The 16485-nt window shown below is 37.5% G+C and overlaps 1 protein-coding gene across 2 annotated transcripts; it reads left to right on the forward strand.

Moving 5' to 3' along the window:
* The first annotated feature begins 1204 nt into the window (after window positions 1–1204).
* On the forward strand, window positions 1205–15209 carry ERI2_1 (ERI1 exoribonuclease 2). 2 transcript variants are annotated; one of them, XM_051209848.1, is made up of 9 exons: window positions 1205–4519; window positions 4556–4651; window positions 4693–4748; window positions 4780–4854; window positions 4890–5017; window positions 5056–5191; window positions 10177–10745; window positions 13775–14253; window positions 14346–15209. In XM_051209848.1, the coding sequence occupies exons 2-7, from the start codon at window positions 4626–4628 to the stop codon at window positions 10233–10235; spliced, it is 480 nt and encodes a 159-aa protein (XP_051075320.1). In that variant the 5' UTR covers window positions 1205–4519; window positions 4556–4625; the 3' UTR covers window positions 10236–10745; window positions 13775–14253; window positions 14346–15209. The 2 variants fall into 2 exon arrangements, with proteins under 2 accessions (XP_051075320.1, XP_051075319.1); XM_051209847.1 differs by lacking the exon at window positions 13775–14253 and having other exon boundaries at window positions 1205–1262; window positions 4336–4503; window positions 4536–4651; window positions 10645–10745.
* Window positions 15210–16485: the final 1276 nt, after the last annotated feature.

A 16485-nucleotide genomic window follows, 5' to 3' on the forward strand; every position in this document is an offset into this window, starting at 1 on the left:
ATCAACATCATATTTCAGCCAATCCGTTAACGACATATTATGCTACCGACCAATAATAGCACGTCACGTTGGAGTTCTCGAATGTCCCACCATACTCTAATTGGCTAGGACCCTTCGGCTCCTTCTGGGCCTCTGGAGGCTCCGCTGAAGTTCTCCGGAAGCCGATTCAACACTTCGATGGGGCAATCCACGTAATGTTATGACCGCGAGGTGTGACTGTGACGTTATCTGGTTCACCACACCATTCCCGTCTAACTCAATTAGGCCTTCAGTCATTCGACGTTGATCATCTACGCTGATGATTTACAGAAATAAATAGGTACAGCATGGGGAAAATGCCTTTACCCGTAGTCTGGTCTTACAAGGATCTTGTGGTGACAATGAGTCATGCTCTTAAGACTACGGCCCATTGTTCGGGGGCTCGCAGATGAGGGGTTTAGAACCCTCTGAGATTTAAGACGGACATTCATCACGTTAAATACTACCATGTTCACTACAGTATTCAGAACCTTGGTGAGAACTAAGCTTGAATATTGCGTTCAAGCTGCAAGCCCCAGTTTAGAAGGTAACATACAGAGGGCAGCTACCTGTACAGTTGCAGAAATCCGAGGTTTTCCATACGAAGAGCGTCTCGGAAAGCTAGACCTCTTTACGCCGTCCAATCGCAGATTAAGAGGTGATCTGATTTTAATGTATAGAATACTAAGAAATGATTTCAGACCTAACATATCCTCTTCTTTTCTTCCCACCAGATCAAAACATCTCAGAATACATAGCATACGACTAGGAAAGTCGATAACGAACAAAATACCCGTGACATACAGGTTTCCACACCGAGTTATCAATTCTTGGGACATGTTGCTCGAAGTAGTAGTGTCTGCACCATCAATTGACACATTCAAGAGAAAACTAAGCACCCACAGAAGCATACTAGGAAGGGAATAAAACAGGCCATAGGCCTTCTGTCATTACCACCTAAAACCGAACCTGATGTTCGAATCGCTGAAATTCAGTGAGGAATTTTCCGGAAAGTCGCGTGTTGGACAGGGTGGTTTCAAAACATCTAAATCAAGAAAATCAACAACAGTTAGTCCAATTTTTCACGAAATTGTATAAGAATTCGGACTATTGCTATAACTAATTTACGTTCATGCAAGCAAACAGAATTTGTTCGTATCGATAATGTCTATGCAAATTGTAGTCTCTAGAAACGCGCACTAACTAAAACGCTGAAGGTTGTCTGAAGTAGTGTGCGCATTCTCGTGAGTCACGTATTTCTCTGTCGCTTATTAGTTAATTGGTTTTAAAACCAACACTGGAAGCTATGGTACTTAAAACATCTACTCAGCTACTTTCAACTGGTACTGTTGTTGAAAACATCTTTTATTCATCAGACGTCATTGAACAGAGGTTACGTGTTTTGGCTGAACACAACTCAAGATTTAAAGTCCGTGTTCCAATATCCTGGCGTACAATTTCATTTTGTTGGTCCTCAAATCCACTCTGGCATCAGGTTCTTTTGGTTTAATAACGAGCGATAATATCTCGTAAATTACAATCTTTTCGAGTTTATTTTACTGTCAGCACAACTTTGAAGTTTGTGTTAGTATTTCACTCTAGTTGTGAGGTTTGGTGGTAGAAAGCAACCAGTTTATAGTTGCTATGCGCGTGTGACCGTAGCAGTCATGGGACATGTCCCAGATTTTGAATCCAAATAAGATTGTGTATGAGCTGCGCTGGAAGTGGATTCAGTGACGTTTAGCCTAACAGGATCATCACCTAAAAATTTGCTGTTATGGGATCTTCCTATTTTACGAAGAGAGATCGTAATCCTCTCCTGTTTTTATTTCCTTATATGGTCGGCGAGCGACGGGTTTTTACGAAAATAAACTCGACCTCATAATTTTGTTGCCGTCCTATAGTATTATCCTCTTTACTTCTTGAATATCATCTTGGGTGCCAATGTTGTTTTTTCCTCTCAATTTACGCCCCTGATCAGCGTTATTTGAGGACTTTGTTGTCTATGAGAAGCACCTTCCTGGTGTCATACTTATTTATAAGTTGTAATACAACTTAAATACGATTGGTTAGACACGTAATTAAATCCACTCTATGTTCTTTACATAATAGGTCCATCACTTTTTCCACTCATACGCCCATTTCTTACTTTGGTGTTACTTATTTTCCATTGTTTTTTGTGATATCACGACTCGCCCCAACTCAAACTGGTGCACTTTTGTACAGGATTTAGTGTTGCGATGGTTGTCTGTTACCATCTTCGCAACTAATCTCATGCCTAAAATGTGGAGAAAGCTAAAGGTAACCCCAATAACTAGAAAAGTACCAGGCTATACGAATGTGAAATTTAGACCCATAACGATAATTTCACCTTTCCTCAAGTCAGTATAAACATTATTGCTACTCTCACTTCAACTTGCACTAGTAAAACCCATCGGTCTGTGTCAGTTTTCTTACAAATGCAAAAGAAGCACCTTAGATACTGTTGTTGTTCTGAGTCATAATATAATGTTGAGTTTAGAAAGGGGTAACAAGTACGTTCGATGCTCTTTTCTGGACTATACCCCTGCCTTTGACTGTATTCCAAGACAACTACTTAACAAGTTAACCAACGTCAACACTGACAGTTTGACAGTCAATTGGATATATTCCTACTCCTCTGGAAGGAACAGTACACTGTTTGGATGGAAGTTTGGACGTTCCTACTCTCTCATGGGGATGTGTCACAAATAGCTATTCTTTCCCTTCTGTTTTTCTTGTTTATTCTACATGATCTGCCATCTTCCACAGAAAACGTTTTTGTTAAACATGTGGGCGGTCGTGCTGTATGTATGGCGATTTATCCCTCTTTACATCCGCCTAAAATGAATGAGTTCTTGTCTCATATTGAGTGGTGGTCTGTTGATAATGGTCTCACATTTGATCTGTTTAAATATCAAACTGTTAGCCTTTGCCTGAGGCACGAATGGCACCTAAACACCCCGTTGGAATTCCATTAAGTTTGTACTATTGGAGGCTCTTTGATAAACACTGACATGTCATTTATTCTGGTGTAAATTTTTCCTCCGATCTCTCTTGTTGTTCTCATGTTTTGTCATGGAAGAAAGTTTACCGTCTAGCTTACTACATAAAGAGGCTACATGATTTCGGGATTATTCGACATTTGTCCTTACAATTTTTCAATTCTTGCATATTACTTATTATTCTTTACTGTTCTGCATTATTCTTTCTGGGCTTTTGAAAAAAACTACTGTATTGCTGGGAGTACTGAAGACAGTTAGCAGGGTGTGTGGTGAGTCTTTTGAGATTATTATTATTATGGTTGTGGATAGACATTCAAAATCTTGCAAACTCCTGGCAGTTTTCATCTTATCAGATGCTAACTATCCACTTCATTCGTATCTTTTTTCTTGTGTTTATTCTGGTAAAACGGGATGTCAGTACATCAGAATGCATGCACACAAGCAAAGATGTGCTGGCTCTAAAATACCTTATCTAGCAAACATGTGTGACGAACAGGCTGTTAGAGCTGATCTAGTCAACAACTTGGATTCTCAAATATGTTTCTAATTAAAAAGTTGTACAGATTCAAATCACCTTAAAAACATTTCGTTAAATTCTGGGTAGTCTACCTACTTAACTTATGTATACATGTATGTGGTTATCAGTCTCTTTCACTTTGCTTTCTTTTTTGTAAAATAAACTTGTTGAAATACCTTGTGTTGAGAATTCTACATTATACCAAAAATGTAGTATTGAATAAAGCCATTGATAATGGTAATAATAATCAGTTAACTGACAATAAATGGAGCTGATAGTGATTAACAGAGAGGAAATGTTCAAGGACAATAAGTTATGTTTTTTCAGGATACTGGAGCCTATGTGCACCATTGGTTTTGTGTCAGGGTTTCCCGACTCCGGTAAGTTGACTCTCCATGTCCGCCAACACGGTTAAAGCGCCGGACATTCGCTTTTCGTCCTCTCAATTTCGTAAACAACACCCCCACCACGAGAAGGCAGTGAGTAGGACTTCCCTGGCAGAGGCTATATACGCGTGACCATGTGAGAGCATTTCGAGAGGGATGGTGGACTCTCCTTACTCTCGACCGTACCAGGAAATTTGGGGGCGGGTCGCACAATAAAACCAAAGAACTATAATCGAAGGCCTAAAACAACTCTTGATTTTTGGTTCGGGACGGCAAGTAAATCGATTGTTTATTTTACTTTGAACCAAGACTATGTTTTTATTCTATATTCTTTTTTACTTTCATTTTGGTCTGTAGTTTTTACTTTTCTTTCATCTCATCTATACTTAAGTGAAATATGTCAGCTTGAATCAATGTGCTGCAAATTCAGGCTCTGAAGTGTCTTTTTACGTACTTACGGACAAATTATGGTCTATTCTTTATTGACAGCCATATAAGGTAGTTGCTTATATGGATCATTGGTCGGGAAACTACAGTAAATAGCTATATTTTATCTCAAGTAACAAATCGTTCAAGTACCTCAGATTTCAGATAAATTCTTATCTGTTCAGTAAAGCTTCCGAGATTTCTGTGTTAAATTTCGGAGAAGTAGCATTTATAACTGAATAACACTTCCGGATAATGCAAAAGACTGTCAGTGAAGCCAAGTAAGTGCGTTCTTTCCAACAAAACCTTTTCTCGTTTTCAGAAGGATTGGTGCATTCTATCACTTTGATTCGTTTGCACAAAATAATCTTACGAATAGTAGGTTGTTTTTCGTTGTTCTTAGTACCAGATTTACGTTGGTTTTTTATCCTAGACTTCGAATCTACATGCTTCGAAGATGAAAGTAGAAAGCCAGCTGAAATCAGTATGCTATAAATATGTTTTGCACAACTTTTTCAGTTGAATTTCCTGTCGTTGTATTAGATTCAGTTACGGGAACATTAGTAGATTCATTTCAAAGTTTCGTGAAACCAACAGAAAATCCGGAGCTAAGTGTATTCTGTTCTGATTTAACCAGCATTCAACAAGTACGCATACAAATGATAAATGTCGATATTTTTCTTAGTGCGATTTAGAAGATGCTCCTACTTTGGCAGTTGTTTTGAAAAGGTTTGAGCATTGGCTTCGAAAAACCAAAGAAACTTTAGGATGTTCCTTTAAAGGTCAACCAGCTACAACAGCTATATTCGTAACGTGGACTGGTGAGTTTGCTAATATTTTTTGTTAAATGTATGCTTTGCGTCAGTACTAGCCCAAATAAACCTACCTACATAATTGTTAGGCATAATTGATGTAAAAAATGATGAGTGTAGTAATGATTTCTTAGTTTTAGTTTGACTGATAGTTTCATTGTTATGTCGTTTATTTTTATATATAACAAACACTAGCTGAAACTACGATTAGTTATTCAGTATCAGTTATCAGCTTTCTTAGTTTTTGAAGGGATAGTGGACTAACGAAAGAAGTGATCATATTGAAAATGAGTAAACAAACAGATGAAAAGCAGAAACCAGTTCAACCGATAATCTCAGCTTGTGAATTGCTATAAAAAGCGAATTCTATGTATTTGTACACAGCTGGGATCAAATTCTAATACATTAAATTACATCCAAACTACTTACACTTAGATTACGATACTGATTTTTCAAGTTTTTAATCTTCAACCACCATTAAAAGTTTTACGTACTTGTGATAGGTATCATCCTTCTAAATCATTTGGAACAGTTTGTTCTTTATTTCTCCCCAAGTCTTGAGTTCCATCAAGCCCACAATTTCTTATTCTTGGCTTTCATCCGTTCTTTTTTGGGTTTTGTTGTCTATGCTCAGTTCCTTTATACTATCCACACTACTTCTTTGATTTGAATTACATACAGTACATTTACAACACAACTTGATGACCATATATTGATCTACGTACCATACCATCTGGACTATGTATTGTGTTAATATTGGTATGACTTCTGTGTGATGGATGGAATAGACCTTGAATCCTAGTTTTGTTTCCTCTAGTTAGGCAATTCTGTCCCATCCATCTTACTGACATAGTTGTAGTTATAAAACTCGTTTCTAGCTAGCTTAGTGTTTTAGTGATGTGCCGAATCATAAGTCTATGGAAGTATACCTGGTAACTATGCGAATGAAATGTCCAACCGGTTTATCCTATGGTTCTAGTTGTTCAGAGTCTGTTCAAACAAGCCTTTAGTTCTGCATCACCAGTTGAAAGCATATTTTACCTACTACACTTTACCTGAACAATATTCTCAAATTATATACGATAAATATTATATACAACCTAGTATACTAAGTAACTTGAAGTTACTGAGTTATATAAGTTATTTCTAGAACCGTACACTTTAAATGTAATATCACTGAACAAATCAATGACAACGGACGTAACGGAATAATATGAGTTCATTTACGTAATTGAGTCACTTCAGATGCTCGCAACCTGGGAACAATCGTGATTACTAAAATCAGTGTTTATTCTTTATATAATATAAATGAATATTGGTGAAAATGTATTAAATATCGATTTATTTATTTATTTATTTAAACATATCAATATTGGTACAACGGGGCACAAAATATATATGCGCCACACAAAACAATGAGAATGGGAAGAGAAAAGAGGAGGTAAAGTGCGTATAAGGAAAAGGAAAGAAAAAAAGAACAATAACGACCACAGCTTAGTGTAAGGTAGTGTAATAATAATAATAGTAATAATGGGGGAAACGGAAAGGTACAATCAGAAAAATTCTTTCAGTCAAGGAAGATACGACCACTTTTTATGAAAAAAAGTAAAAGAAGGTTACAGCAGGATCGCCACAGGCTTCTATTCCGAGCCATATCTGATAACGTCTCTAGCCACTGTGTTGCACCATCTCTCGGACCCCAGACAGGGAGTCGTGAAGGACAAGCAGAAGCCTTTGCAGCTTTCTTTCATACCACGACACCATATTATACACTGACCACCACTCTGCTTTTTCCAACCAGTCCCGGTGTCGGCAAATAATGCACGACGTGGAATTCTCTAGGACGACATTCGTAGAACATGTCCAAGCCACCGAAGTCGGTGTTTCAAGATGGTGACACCAACTGCATTATCGTCTCTGTGCCCGAACACACGATGCCGAACCTCTGCATTACTACTAACATGGTGTTGCCACTGGATGTCGGCAATCCTTCGGAGACAACGATGATCGAACACAGAGAGTCGTCTAACGTCGACCACTTCACTTATCTTGGAAGTCTCATCAGCCCTTGTGGTTTAGTGTGTGACGAAATCTCAGCACGGATACAGAAGGCTCGACTAGCTTTTTCCAACTTGCGTCATTTATGGCGTAGGCGAGATATCCGTCTATCAACCAAAGGACGTGTTTACTGCGCAGCAGTTCGTTCCGTCCTACTTTATGGCAGTGAAACATGGCCGGTAAGAGTAGAGGATATCCGTAGGCTACTAGTATTTGATCATAGGTGTCTTCGAAACATTGCTCGCATATCATGGGACCATCGAGTAAGTAACACAGTTGTTAGGAAACGGGTACTAGGTAAGGATGGCAAATCAATTGATGAAGTAATGAAACTTCATCAGTTGAGATGGCTGGGACACGTGTTACGTATGCCCAACGACCGACTGCCTCGACGTGCTATGTTCAGTGGTATAGGAGTAGATTGGAAGAAAGCTAGGGGCGGCCAAACCAAAACATGGCACAAGTCCATGAAGTCACTGACAAGTGGACTGAGTCATGTTGTTAGGTGTAGACTACCTGATTGGGGACCGCGAGATGATAGCAACCGATGGTTAGAGGCCCTGAATGACATGGCTCACAATCGTTTGCAATGGCGCAGGTGCATCCACTCTCTGTGTTCTCCCAAATTCTAATCTTCTGAATCCTTCATGTCCCTTTCTTCCTCTTTCCAAATTTATTTCACTGGATTATACTCTTTAAATAACATCTCCAAACCCTAATCTTCCCGATTACTGCTTATACTCTTATTACCTCTACCACTACGGGATTTGAATCGACAACTGCATCTCTGTGCTAATGTGGTGTGGCAACTCGAACTGATGTACGTACGTACGAAGTTCTACGTTGTTAGTGACTGACTGACTGACTGACTGACTGACTAACGTCCTCAATTCGGAGAGGCCAGGTTTCACAAACATAGAGCAAAACTGCTCTCACCGACGCGTTGTAGATCCGACCTTTTGCAGCCGGACTAACATCATGAAGGCGCCAAAGATGACCTAGATTGGCATGAGCCGCTCTGGCTTTCACTATACGTGCATTCATCTCATCACTCACGCCAACACCAGCACTTATGCAGCTACCTAGATACACGAACTTCTCGATTACTTCTATCTGCTCACCAAGGTCGAGAAGTCTTTCTCGGGGCAACAGATCCACACCGCCATTACTTACATCCATCAGAGCTGTTTCCAGAATGTCGTCGATGGCAAAGTTGAAGAGGACTGGTGAGATTGGGCAACCCTGTCTAACCCCACTGCTCGAATAGAACAATGGAGAAAGGTGGTTGTATGCCCTCACTCTGCCTGAGGTGTTTGTATATAGGGCTTTTAGGATGTTAATAAACTTCTCAGACACACCCTTCTTCAATAGACAATCCCAGAGAACAGTTCTGTCCAACGAATCGAAGGCAGCCCTGATGTCAAGAAACACTACGATTGTTGGCCTTTGATAAGTATGGCGGTGTTCTAACATTTGGCGGAGGGTGAGAATATGGTCAATACATCCTCGACCAGAACTAAAACCAGTCTGCCCCTCGCGAGTTAATCTTTCTCGGGTTTTGAACAACCTACGAAGTATGACGGAAGCCAATTGCTTGGACGCAATCGGAAGTAGACTTATCCTCCGATAGTTGTTACACGAACGACGTGAACCCTTTTTAAAGATAGGGATAACTATCGACTCATTCCATGACGTTGGTACACTCTCTAGTTCCTAGACCTTTGTAAACGACGTCGTCAGTTCCTTAGTCAGAAAGTCACCACCATCTTTAAAAAGAGCCAGAGGTAAGTCATCTGGGCCCAGTAATTTGTTGCGATTCACGAGTTGGAGTTCCTTGCGGACTTCCGCCTCATTTGGTGGATCAGTCGTCACCGTCCATGGAGGGCAGGACAGTCTGACCGATGTTGCTGGAGCAGCAGGCCAGTTGAACTGCCCTTCGAAAAATTCTGCCCATCGTCCAAGACGTCGATGGATGTTAGTGATTGGCATCCCATCATCCTCGCAGATTGTTTCGCTCACACCAGACTTCTTGCTGCCAGTGACTCGGATGAGTTGGAAGAGCTTCCGGTAATTACCAGATGCAACTGTTGCTTCCAACTCATTAGCACGCTCCGACCATCAGGCGATGTAATCAGTTTGAATTAAATATCGAAGAATTATAAGTTTTCTATCGCATTTGTGTGTCAACTACCATGAAAATTTTAAAAATTTCAAGGACATGAAAACAAGGTTTGAGGAAATAAAAATTAGTGTCAAAAGTTACATTAAAGTTACTATAAAAGTGGATAGGTTAGAAAAGTAAAATGAGTAAAGCTCAAAATATGGCACAAGAATGAAGAAAAGGAATTTATAACTGCCAGTATGAAATAAGATATAACTCAGTCAAATACTGGAGATTAAAATCACCTGGGTAATTCAACATTGACAATTGTATTCTGTTGAAGTTCAGTTTCGACCCTTCGATAACTATTGGTTCGGCTAAACGTAATGAATTTGAAGTTACTTTTGCATGTCAATTATTTCGAAAGATGTTAAAATATCAACATTGTGTCCATTATCAAACAGATGGTGGGTGACCGCTTTGTCGAAAATATGTTGACATTTTAGTATAAATTGCTGTAGAATGTGTTCCGAGTTGCCTACAAGAACCTTCCTTTCTCTTCCGATGTAATCACTTTGACACGTACATGTAAACTATTAAACATAATTGGGGGTAATATATGTTAATTCGTAGGTTGTAAGCATCTGAAAAAGATCCACTATAGCACTAACACTTTAGTTTGTTGACGGTTAATTTTTTCAAGCCCTTCAATTAACTTGTCTAACAGACTGTTATTCAAACAGTAACAATTTGTCCATGTCTTTGTGTTATTATTATTATTATTATTATTATTATTATTATTGTTATTCAATGCTGTATTTCTGGTACGATATAGAATTCGCGGCGGAAAGTATTTCAACAAGTTTCTGTTTCTTATTTCTTGATCAATCCTGACGATAAGTATTGAGTGACCGCCAGTTAGATGTAAGCAGTTTCAAGAATCAACATCTGAATAATGTTCATTCTTTCCAATTCATATTGCTACCAGCCACGATGTCTCTGATTGTACTTTTTTGTAAGTTGTACAGCGAAAGGTCATAAACGCTCCTGAATAGGTTATGTGATTAACAAACATCATAATGTGTTGAAACAAACAAACGTCAGGTAACTTAATGAAATATCTAGATGGCAGGAACAGGTAGCTCAGATATTCAAGCAGACCACGAGATCATATCGTTCGTTGTTCTTACACTATTCAAATTTATAAATGGGTAATATTGTATTCCTCCATGTAATATTCATTTTATACTGTAAGTTAAATGAAACGTTTAACATTTTATTATTTTTTCTTCATGAACTCAAGACTGGGACATAAGTACATGCTTATGGGATGAATGTAGACGGAAAAAACTACCTCTGCCTGGTGATATGCTGAATCGTATCGATTTAAAGGCAATATTTCAGGTGAGTGGTATGTTTCTGTTTATGCCTTGTATTAAAAAACCATATTGAATATTTAAAATGCTTTATTAAAGCGATCTTATTTTATACAAATTGGCTCTAAAATAGAAATAAAATTATGTAATTTAAACAATTCAGTTACTTCTAACTATTAAGGCAAACCAATATATTTGATGGTGGTAAATGTAAATGAACATACGCATAATTATTTTATGAGTAATATTTGTTTCAAGTAATAAACCAGTAATCAATGCTAACTAGATTAACGTGGGAAGTAGATGAAAATAAAGTGTTACTCATTTAACATTTAATTCCGTTAAATACCCTCGGCCTTAGACCACACTATTTATCCAAGTTTATGGTGACAATTCGGGAGCTCAAAATGAAGTACGCAGTAGAGCGTTCATACCTGTAATCCATTGGTTGAAAACAAGGTGCTTCTACCAGTGAACGCAATAGATAGTTCCCTATTGACATGAAATTACACCTTAGTAAAACTTTGAATAAGGGTTGTACGAGAAGTGATTATGAATATAACTGCTACTGTCGTAACAGAATAATAGGAATTCACTTATTTCATGGATTCTGAACAATCGGTAGTGTTGGTAAAAATGACTATGGGGTTTGAAACAGAGTTACGTAATAGAATAAACATAAGTCAATCATGACTCGATGATATATGTAGCGAGTTAAGCTCAGTTAGGTACAACTAAATTATATCATGAAATGTTAAAGAGTTGAGTTGGAAAATTGTGTGGCCGTATATTGAGTCAAAAAGACATAGTTGCTTCATTTTTAGCACAATTTAGTTGTGAAGTATCTTATAACTATAGCTTCAGCATGTTTAAGAAAACTTGGAAGATTTAATGGTGTTTATCTACACAATATTCTGTGTGAGTCAGATTTGACCGATAAGTTAAACTACTAGACATCCCTTTTTGCTCTGAAGTGTAGACATTTTGAAATCTGTCCAAACAACCCAATTGAGTTCACTTTTTCTAGTCTACCAATGAGACTACTTTGGAAAATGGAAGTCAATTGATACACAAAATCACTGGAAACATAATAAGTTTACTTATTTGCATTTCATTAGAATGTTATGTTTTTCCTGTCCGTCATGCTTTGTATCAGCTGTATTTCCGATTGATTCACTAAATCATTTGTTAACTTAATTCTGTGTGCAGAAATTTGATGATACCTGTAAATTGGTCTTCTAACTAATCTGGCTATATATTCATCTATACAAGTTTTAGACATTCGGTCTTGTGAGTATGAATCAACTATAACATCTGGATTAGAATGAACTTAAACGTAAGAACTAAACAAGACTAATGATCTTATCACACTTATACAGCTAAAAATGAAGAAAAGTATTAGAACGAACTCAAATGTATAATTCAGTAAATCGGCTGTATTCGATAGTTGTGGTATTTTTTTCTTGAGGCACTAGTAGATTATTTCTTTTTAATAAGTTACTGAATAGTCTGTTATGGACTAAATCAGTTACAGTTTATCAAATTTAGACCTGCCGATCAATCAAAAATAATTTGTCATAATAATAAGTGTATATATACATTTCATTAGTCTATGTTTTTTGGTATATAGTAAATATTCCTTTCCCCACTAATATCTCTCATTTTGTTGAGTCTCACTAGTTGTGTGGCACCAGCAACCTCGTGGGATGGGGTGGTCTTAGAGGTGTACATTAGTTTAATGGCTCACTATTGGTTACCTCATCCTCAGCATGGGTCTAGAAATTCAACTTTAGCCTTCGGTTTAGTCAGCTATGTTTATGTAGTTCTCATACAGTAAACATGACACAAGGCTTTGTGAATAAATCCCTAATTAGCTGTTCAAGTGCATCCATTTTTGCTTCCTAAAACACAATTTTCAGGTACGAATTCGAAATTTCATGAAATTTCAAGTGTATAAATGTCATGAAAAAAATGTGTTCAGAAACCAAACTCTAAGTTCCTAATGTTTTAATCATTTCCAGAAATAGATAGATAAACTGTTGAATCTACTTTAATATGATAAGCAGTTGGCGTTCATTCATTACGTATGCATGCAACGATAAAAGAATAACTTAAGAAAATGTTTTCTTATTATTCTTAGTATTTATTAATTATAATTTCTGCTGAAACCTATTCATAAGTTTGTTTTACTTACTATAAATTCAAAAAATGTCATTAATATAATTCCTGAGTGGTTTCAGCTGTCACCTTTCTACATTGAATACATTTTTTCGTCTTATGGCCTGTTGATTAGCACATGACAAAATCGCCAATCAGAACACCAACTTATACGACCTTGGCGCTGTGCCAAACCAATGACACGTTAGCTAGTACGAGCAGCCTAGAGTTAACTCTAAGTCTTTATTGATTCTTCTCGTCTAGCCTTGTCCGTTCGAGTCCAGAACACAAATCTCAGTTTCCTCTGTATGAATCATATGTTTCAGACATACTTGGTTTATATACAAGCAAATCAGACAGCATTATACCATAAGACAGAAAATAACAGTTGTACAAGATCAAGTCAAAAGTGGCTATGAGTGTGAGAGACTGTAACTAACAGATTGGAAATAAATTAGAAATAGTAAATCCTATAATAGTAGTCAATAAGTCAAACGGAAGTTCTTAATATAAGGAATATGAATATACATATACCATATTTGCTAAATAGTTATCCAACAGGAATATATGTAGAAATAGTCCATGAAAAATTCCTAGCAGTTACTATTCATTTATTATTCGTTAGGATATAATAAATTTTAATTATTTTTTAAGGCAAAATATTTTTAGAGAAATTCCAGTTCTAATTTTCTTAATATCAAACTGTCAGATTTTTCATCAAGTGGAGTAACTTGGTGATTATAAAATAATCCAGCTTTGGAATCCGTTGATGAAAATAAAAAATCTTTGATTGATAGGTTTCTAAATGTAATTTCGAACTGTAAATAGTTCTTTCCGTTGATCTACTGGCTCATTGTTCTGTTATTCAATGGTCATCATTTTTTACTTTAATGTTTTCAGTATAACATGACAATCACCCAGTTCCGTCGATAGTAAGCATGTTAATCCAGAAATCACAGCTTTTAAACCTTGTGGACTCATCTCAAAGCAAATCAGTAGTGAGCATTTGGTTATATTTCTTGGCTGCAAGGCTTTTTGCGGGTACTCCATGTTGAAAAAACTCATACTAAGACGGAACAGCTGTTCAGTACTACCTAGTTGTCTATGTCACCACAGTTGATATCATTCCCCCAATAAGAAGTACTTAAATATGCAATCTAACTTGATTAAAATTCCCAATTCATTACACTGATCCAACCGGTGTGTATGGAAAAGTAAATAAAGATACTGGAGATAATTTCGTTCATTCATGTAAACAATTTTTACGAAGTCTGCATACTACTTATGAAGCCATATTCTTTCCATTACAATTATTCGTCGTATAGACCTAAACCAATTTTAAGAATCACAACCTGAAAGATGAAAGGCATTCGTAACGAGTACGTCTCCATTAAATAATTAAATACTAAATTCTTTCCCTGTCGTAATTCATGTTATTCATAACTATTCCGCTTGTACTTTTTGTGCTTAGCAGTGGCTTGGTTCGCATAAAGTTGGACGGAAATGGCGAGGTGGTTTAAAGGATGCACTTAATTTAGTTGGATTACACTTTGAAGGTCGGCCACACAGAGGAATTGATGATGCCAAGAATACAGCTCGACTACTTTTTCACCTACTTTCAAAAAATGTTCTCAATTTGGCGACTTCATGAAAGAGTTCTTTTGTAGATAACTTTACAAACACAAATATATTTTTGATACTCTGCCAATAATTCCTGCCAATTACGGAGTAGTAATTTGATAAAGTGAAATTTATGAACTAATATTATACGCAGATAAACAATCTTCTGAGAATTTGCTGTCCGGTTTAAAAAACATTTTCTGGATTCAACTTGGACTTTTGGGTAAAATAAAATACTTACTAATATTTTTATTTCAAACAATCTTATGAACTTAGTACTGTATTCTGTATTTCATATAAAAATAACTGATTTTTCCCTTCCATTTAAAAATTAAAATCACAAATATATGGTGAGTTTTACGATATTGAATTTGTAGCGGTATCGGTTCTCAGCCACACAATCCTTGAGGTCGGGCATTCGGCAAGTGAGAATATCTACACTAAACACTAAAGAAGTTCAAATATAGTGAGCACTAGAGGACAGATCCAGGACAGGATGGCTCGGCCATACAGGCAAGATTACTGTGTAACTTAGACCTTCATATCCTATCCCCACTTCAAGCATGTCCTTCAAAAATGCTAAACATGTTGCCGATTGTCACGATAAAGCAAGGTTGTATGGACAAGAGTCTGACTTCGACGTGAGGTCTGGTATGCTAGACAGTTACGTCATGTCACGTCCACAATCCCGGAACGGGATTATTATTGTAGTAGCAAAGATAAGTGCCCTAGTACCAACCTGGATATTAGTTTCACAGGTCAATGTGGGGATACTGACATTTACTGGAGTACTTTTACACCTCAGTGACATGGTTTCTATCGAGTCTTATATTTATATCAACAGGTAATCCTAACCTAGAAAAACAGTCTAAAACCTCAGGGAAACTTCCAGAAAGTGCATACCTCCGAACTTCAAAAAGAATGTTTACACTCCTAAGAGCATTCCAAGTGCATCCATAGATCACAGTTGCGAACCACAATATGACGACTTGTGAATTAAGATAACTTCTAAGAGAGTTTGCCTGTCTGAAGTGGCGAATGGTTTAAGACGATCCCTACCAGGTATACCGATTCAAGGTCAGTGAAATGTCGATGGGCCCCATCGAAATCATCCGGCAGTCGAGTTACTGGATATCGAGTATCTCACCGATCCTCTCCAGGGCCAAGGGCAACCAGAGCGCGTCAATTAATCGCATGCCATGGACTGGCCCATGTAGCAGTGATCGCACTCTGCTCCTTGTACCTACTCCTACTAGTATATCTCCGTTACAACATCGGTTATCAAAGCAGACATAGGCTATGAATACGACGAAGGGGTATTCTTCGTCAGGTGCTAACTGTGAGGTGTGACTTCGATGTTAGCTTGTTTGTCACACCATCCCCGCCTAACCCAACACGGACCACCGAAGTCAGTGATCTACGACGCGATAATAACACCAATCCAACAATTTTAAAATCATAACTGGATTCCGATTGACTATCGTTTTATGCTGTCCTACTGAACGGGATTTTATAAACTCTGAAGAATCGTGACAAGCAGAATTTTTCTTCGTGCACTCAGCTCATTCTGACCATGTGACTGAGATGAAGAAAAGGATGGTTTGTAGTGGTATTAGACCATAACCACACAATCCTCAAAGCTGTCTACTCAGAAACTAGGTATTCAATATTTAACGCGGAGAACTACCTAACGATGGCGAAGGCGCGAACAAGGAATTGAATGAATTGAAGTTAATCGGATGGCATGGCTCAGCCATGCAGGCGTGGTCCCTCTGAATATTACCTTATATCTTTTATTCATACTAAATATATTGTTCCTTCTCTAGCCTGCGCTCGCTCTACATCATGTATTGGTGATTGTTACGATACGATGAGTTAGTGTAGGCGGTGGTATGACTCCTAAGTAAGATCTTATTGATTAGGCAGTTATATCATGACAAGTCTACAATTTTAGGATTAGGTCTATTATTAGCGCAGTACTAATATCATAG

The sequence above is a fragment of the Schistosoma haematobium genome, chromosome 1 (assembly GCF_000699445.3).
Source record: "Schistosoma haematobium chromosome 1, whole genome shotgun sequence".
NCBI classification, from domain to species: Eukaryota; Metazoa; Platyhelminthes; class Trematoda; order Strigeidida; family Schistosomatidae; genus Schistosoma; species Schistosoma haematobium.

Coding starts and splice junctions, on each gene's coding strand:
- ERI2_1 (XM_051209847.1), top strand. CDS start 4,626: ATGCAAAAGACTGTCAGTGAAGCCAA. Junction 4,652..4,692: donor AAGACTGTCAGTGAAGCCAA/GTAAGTGCGTTC, acceptor TCTCGTTTTCAG/AAGGATTGGTGCATTCTATC. Junction 5,192..10,644: donor TATATTCGTAACGTGGACTG/GTGAGTTTGCTA, acceptor CATGAACTCAAG/ACTGGGACATAAGTACATGC.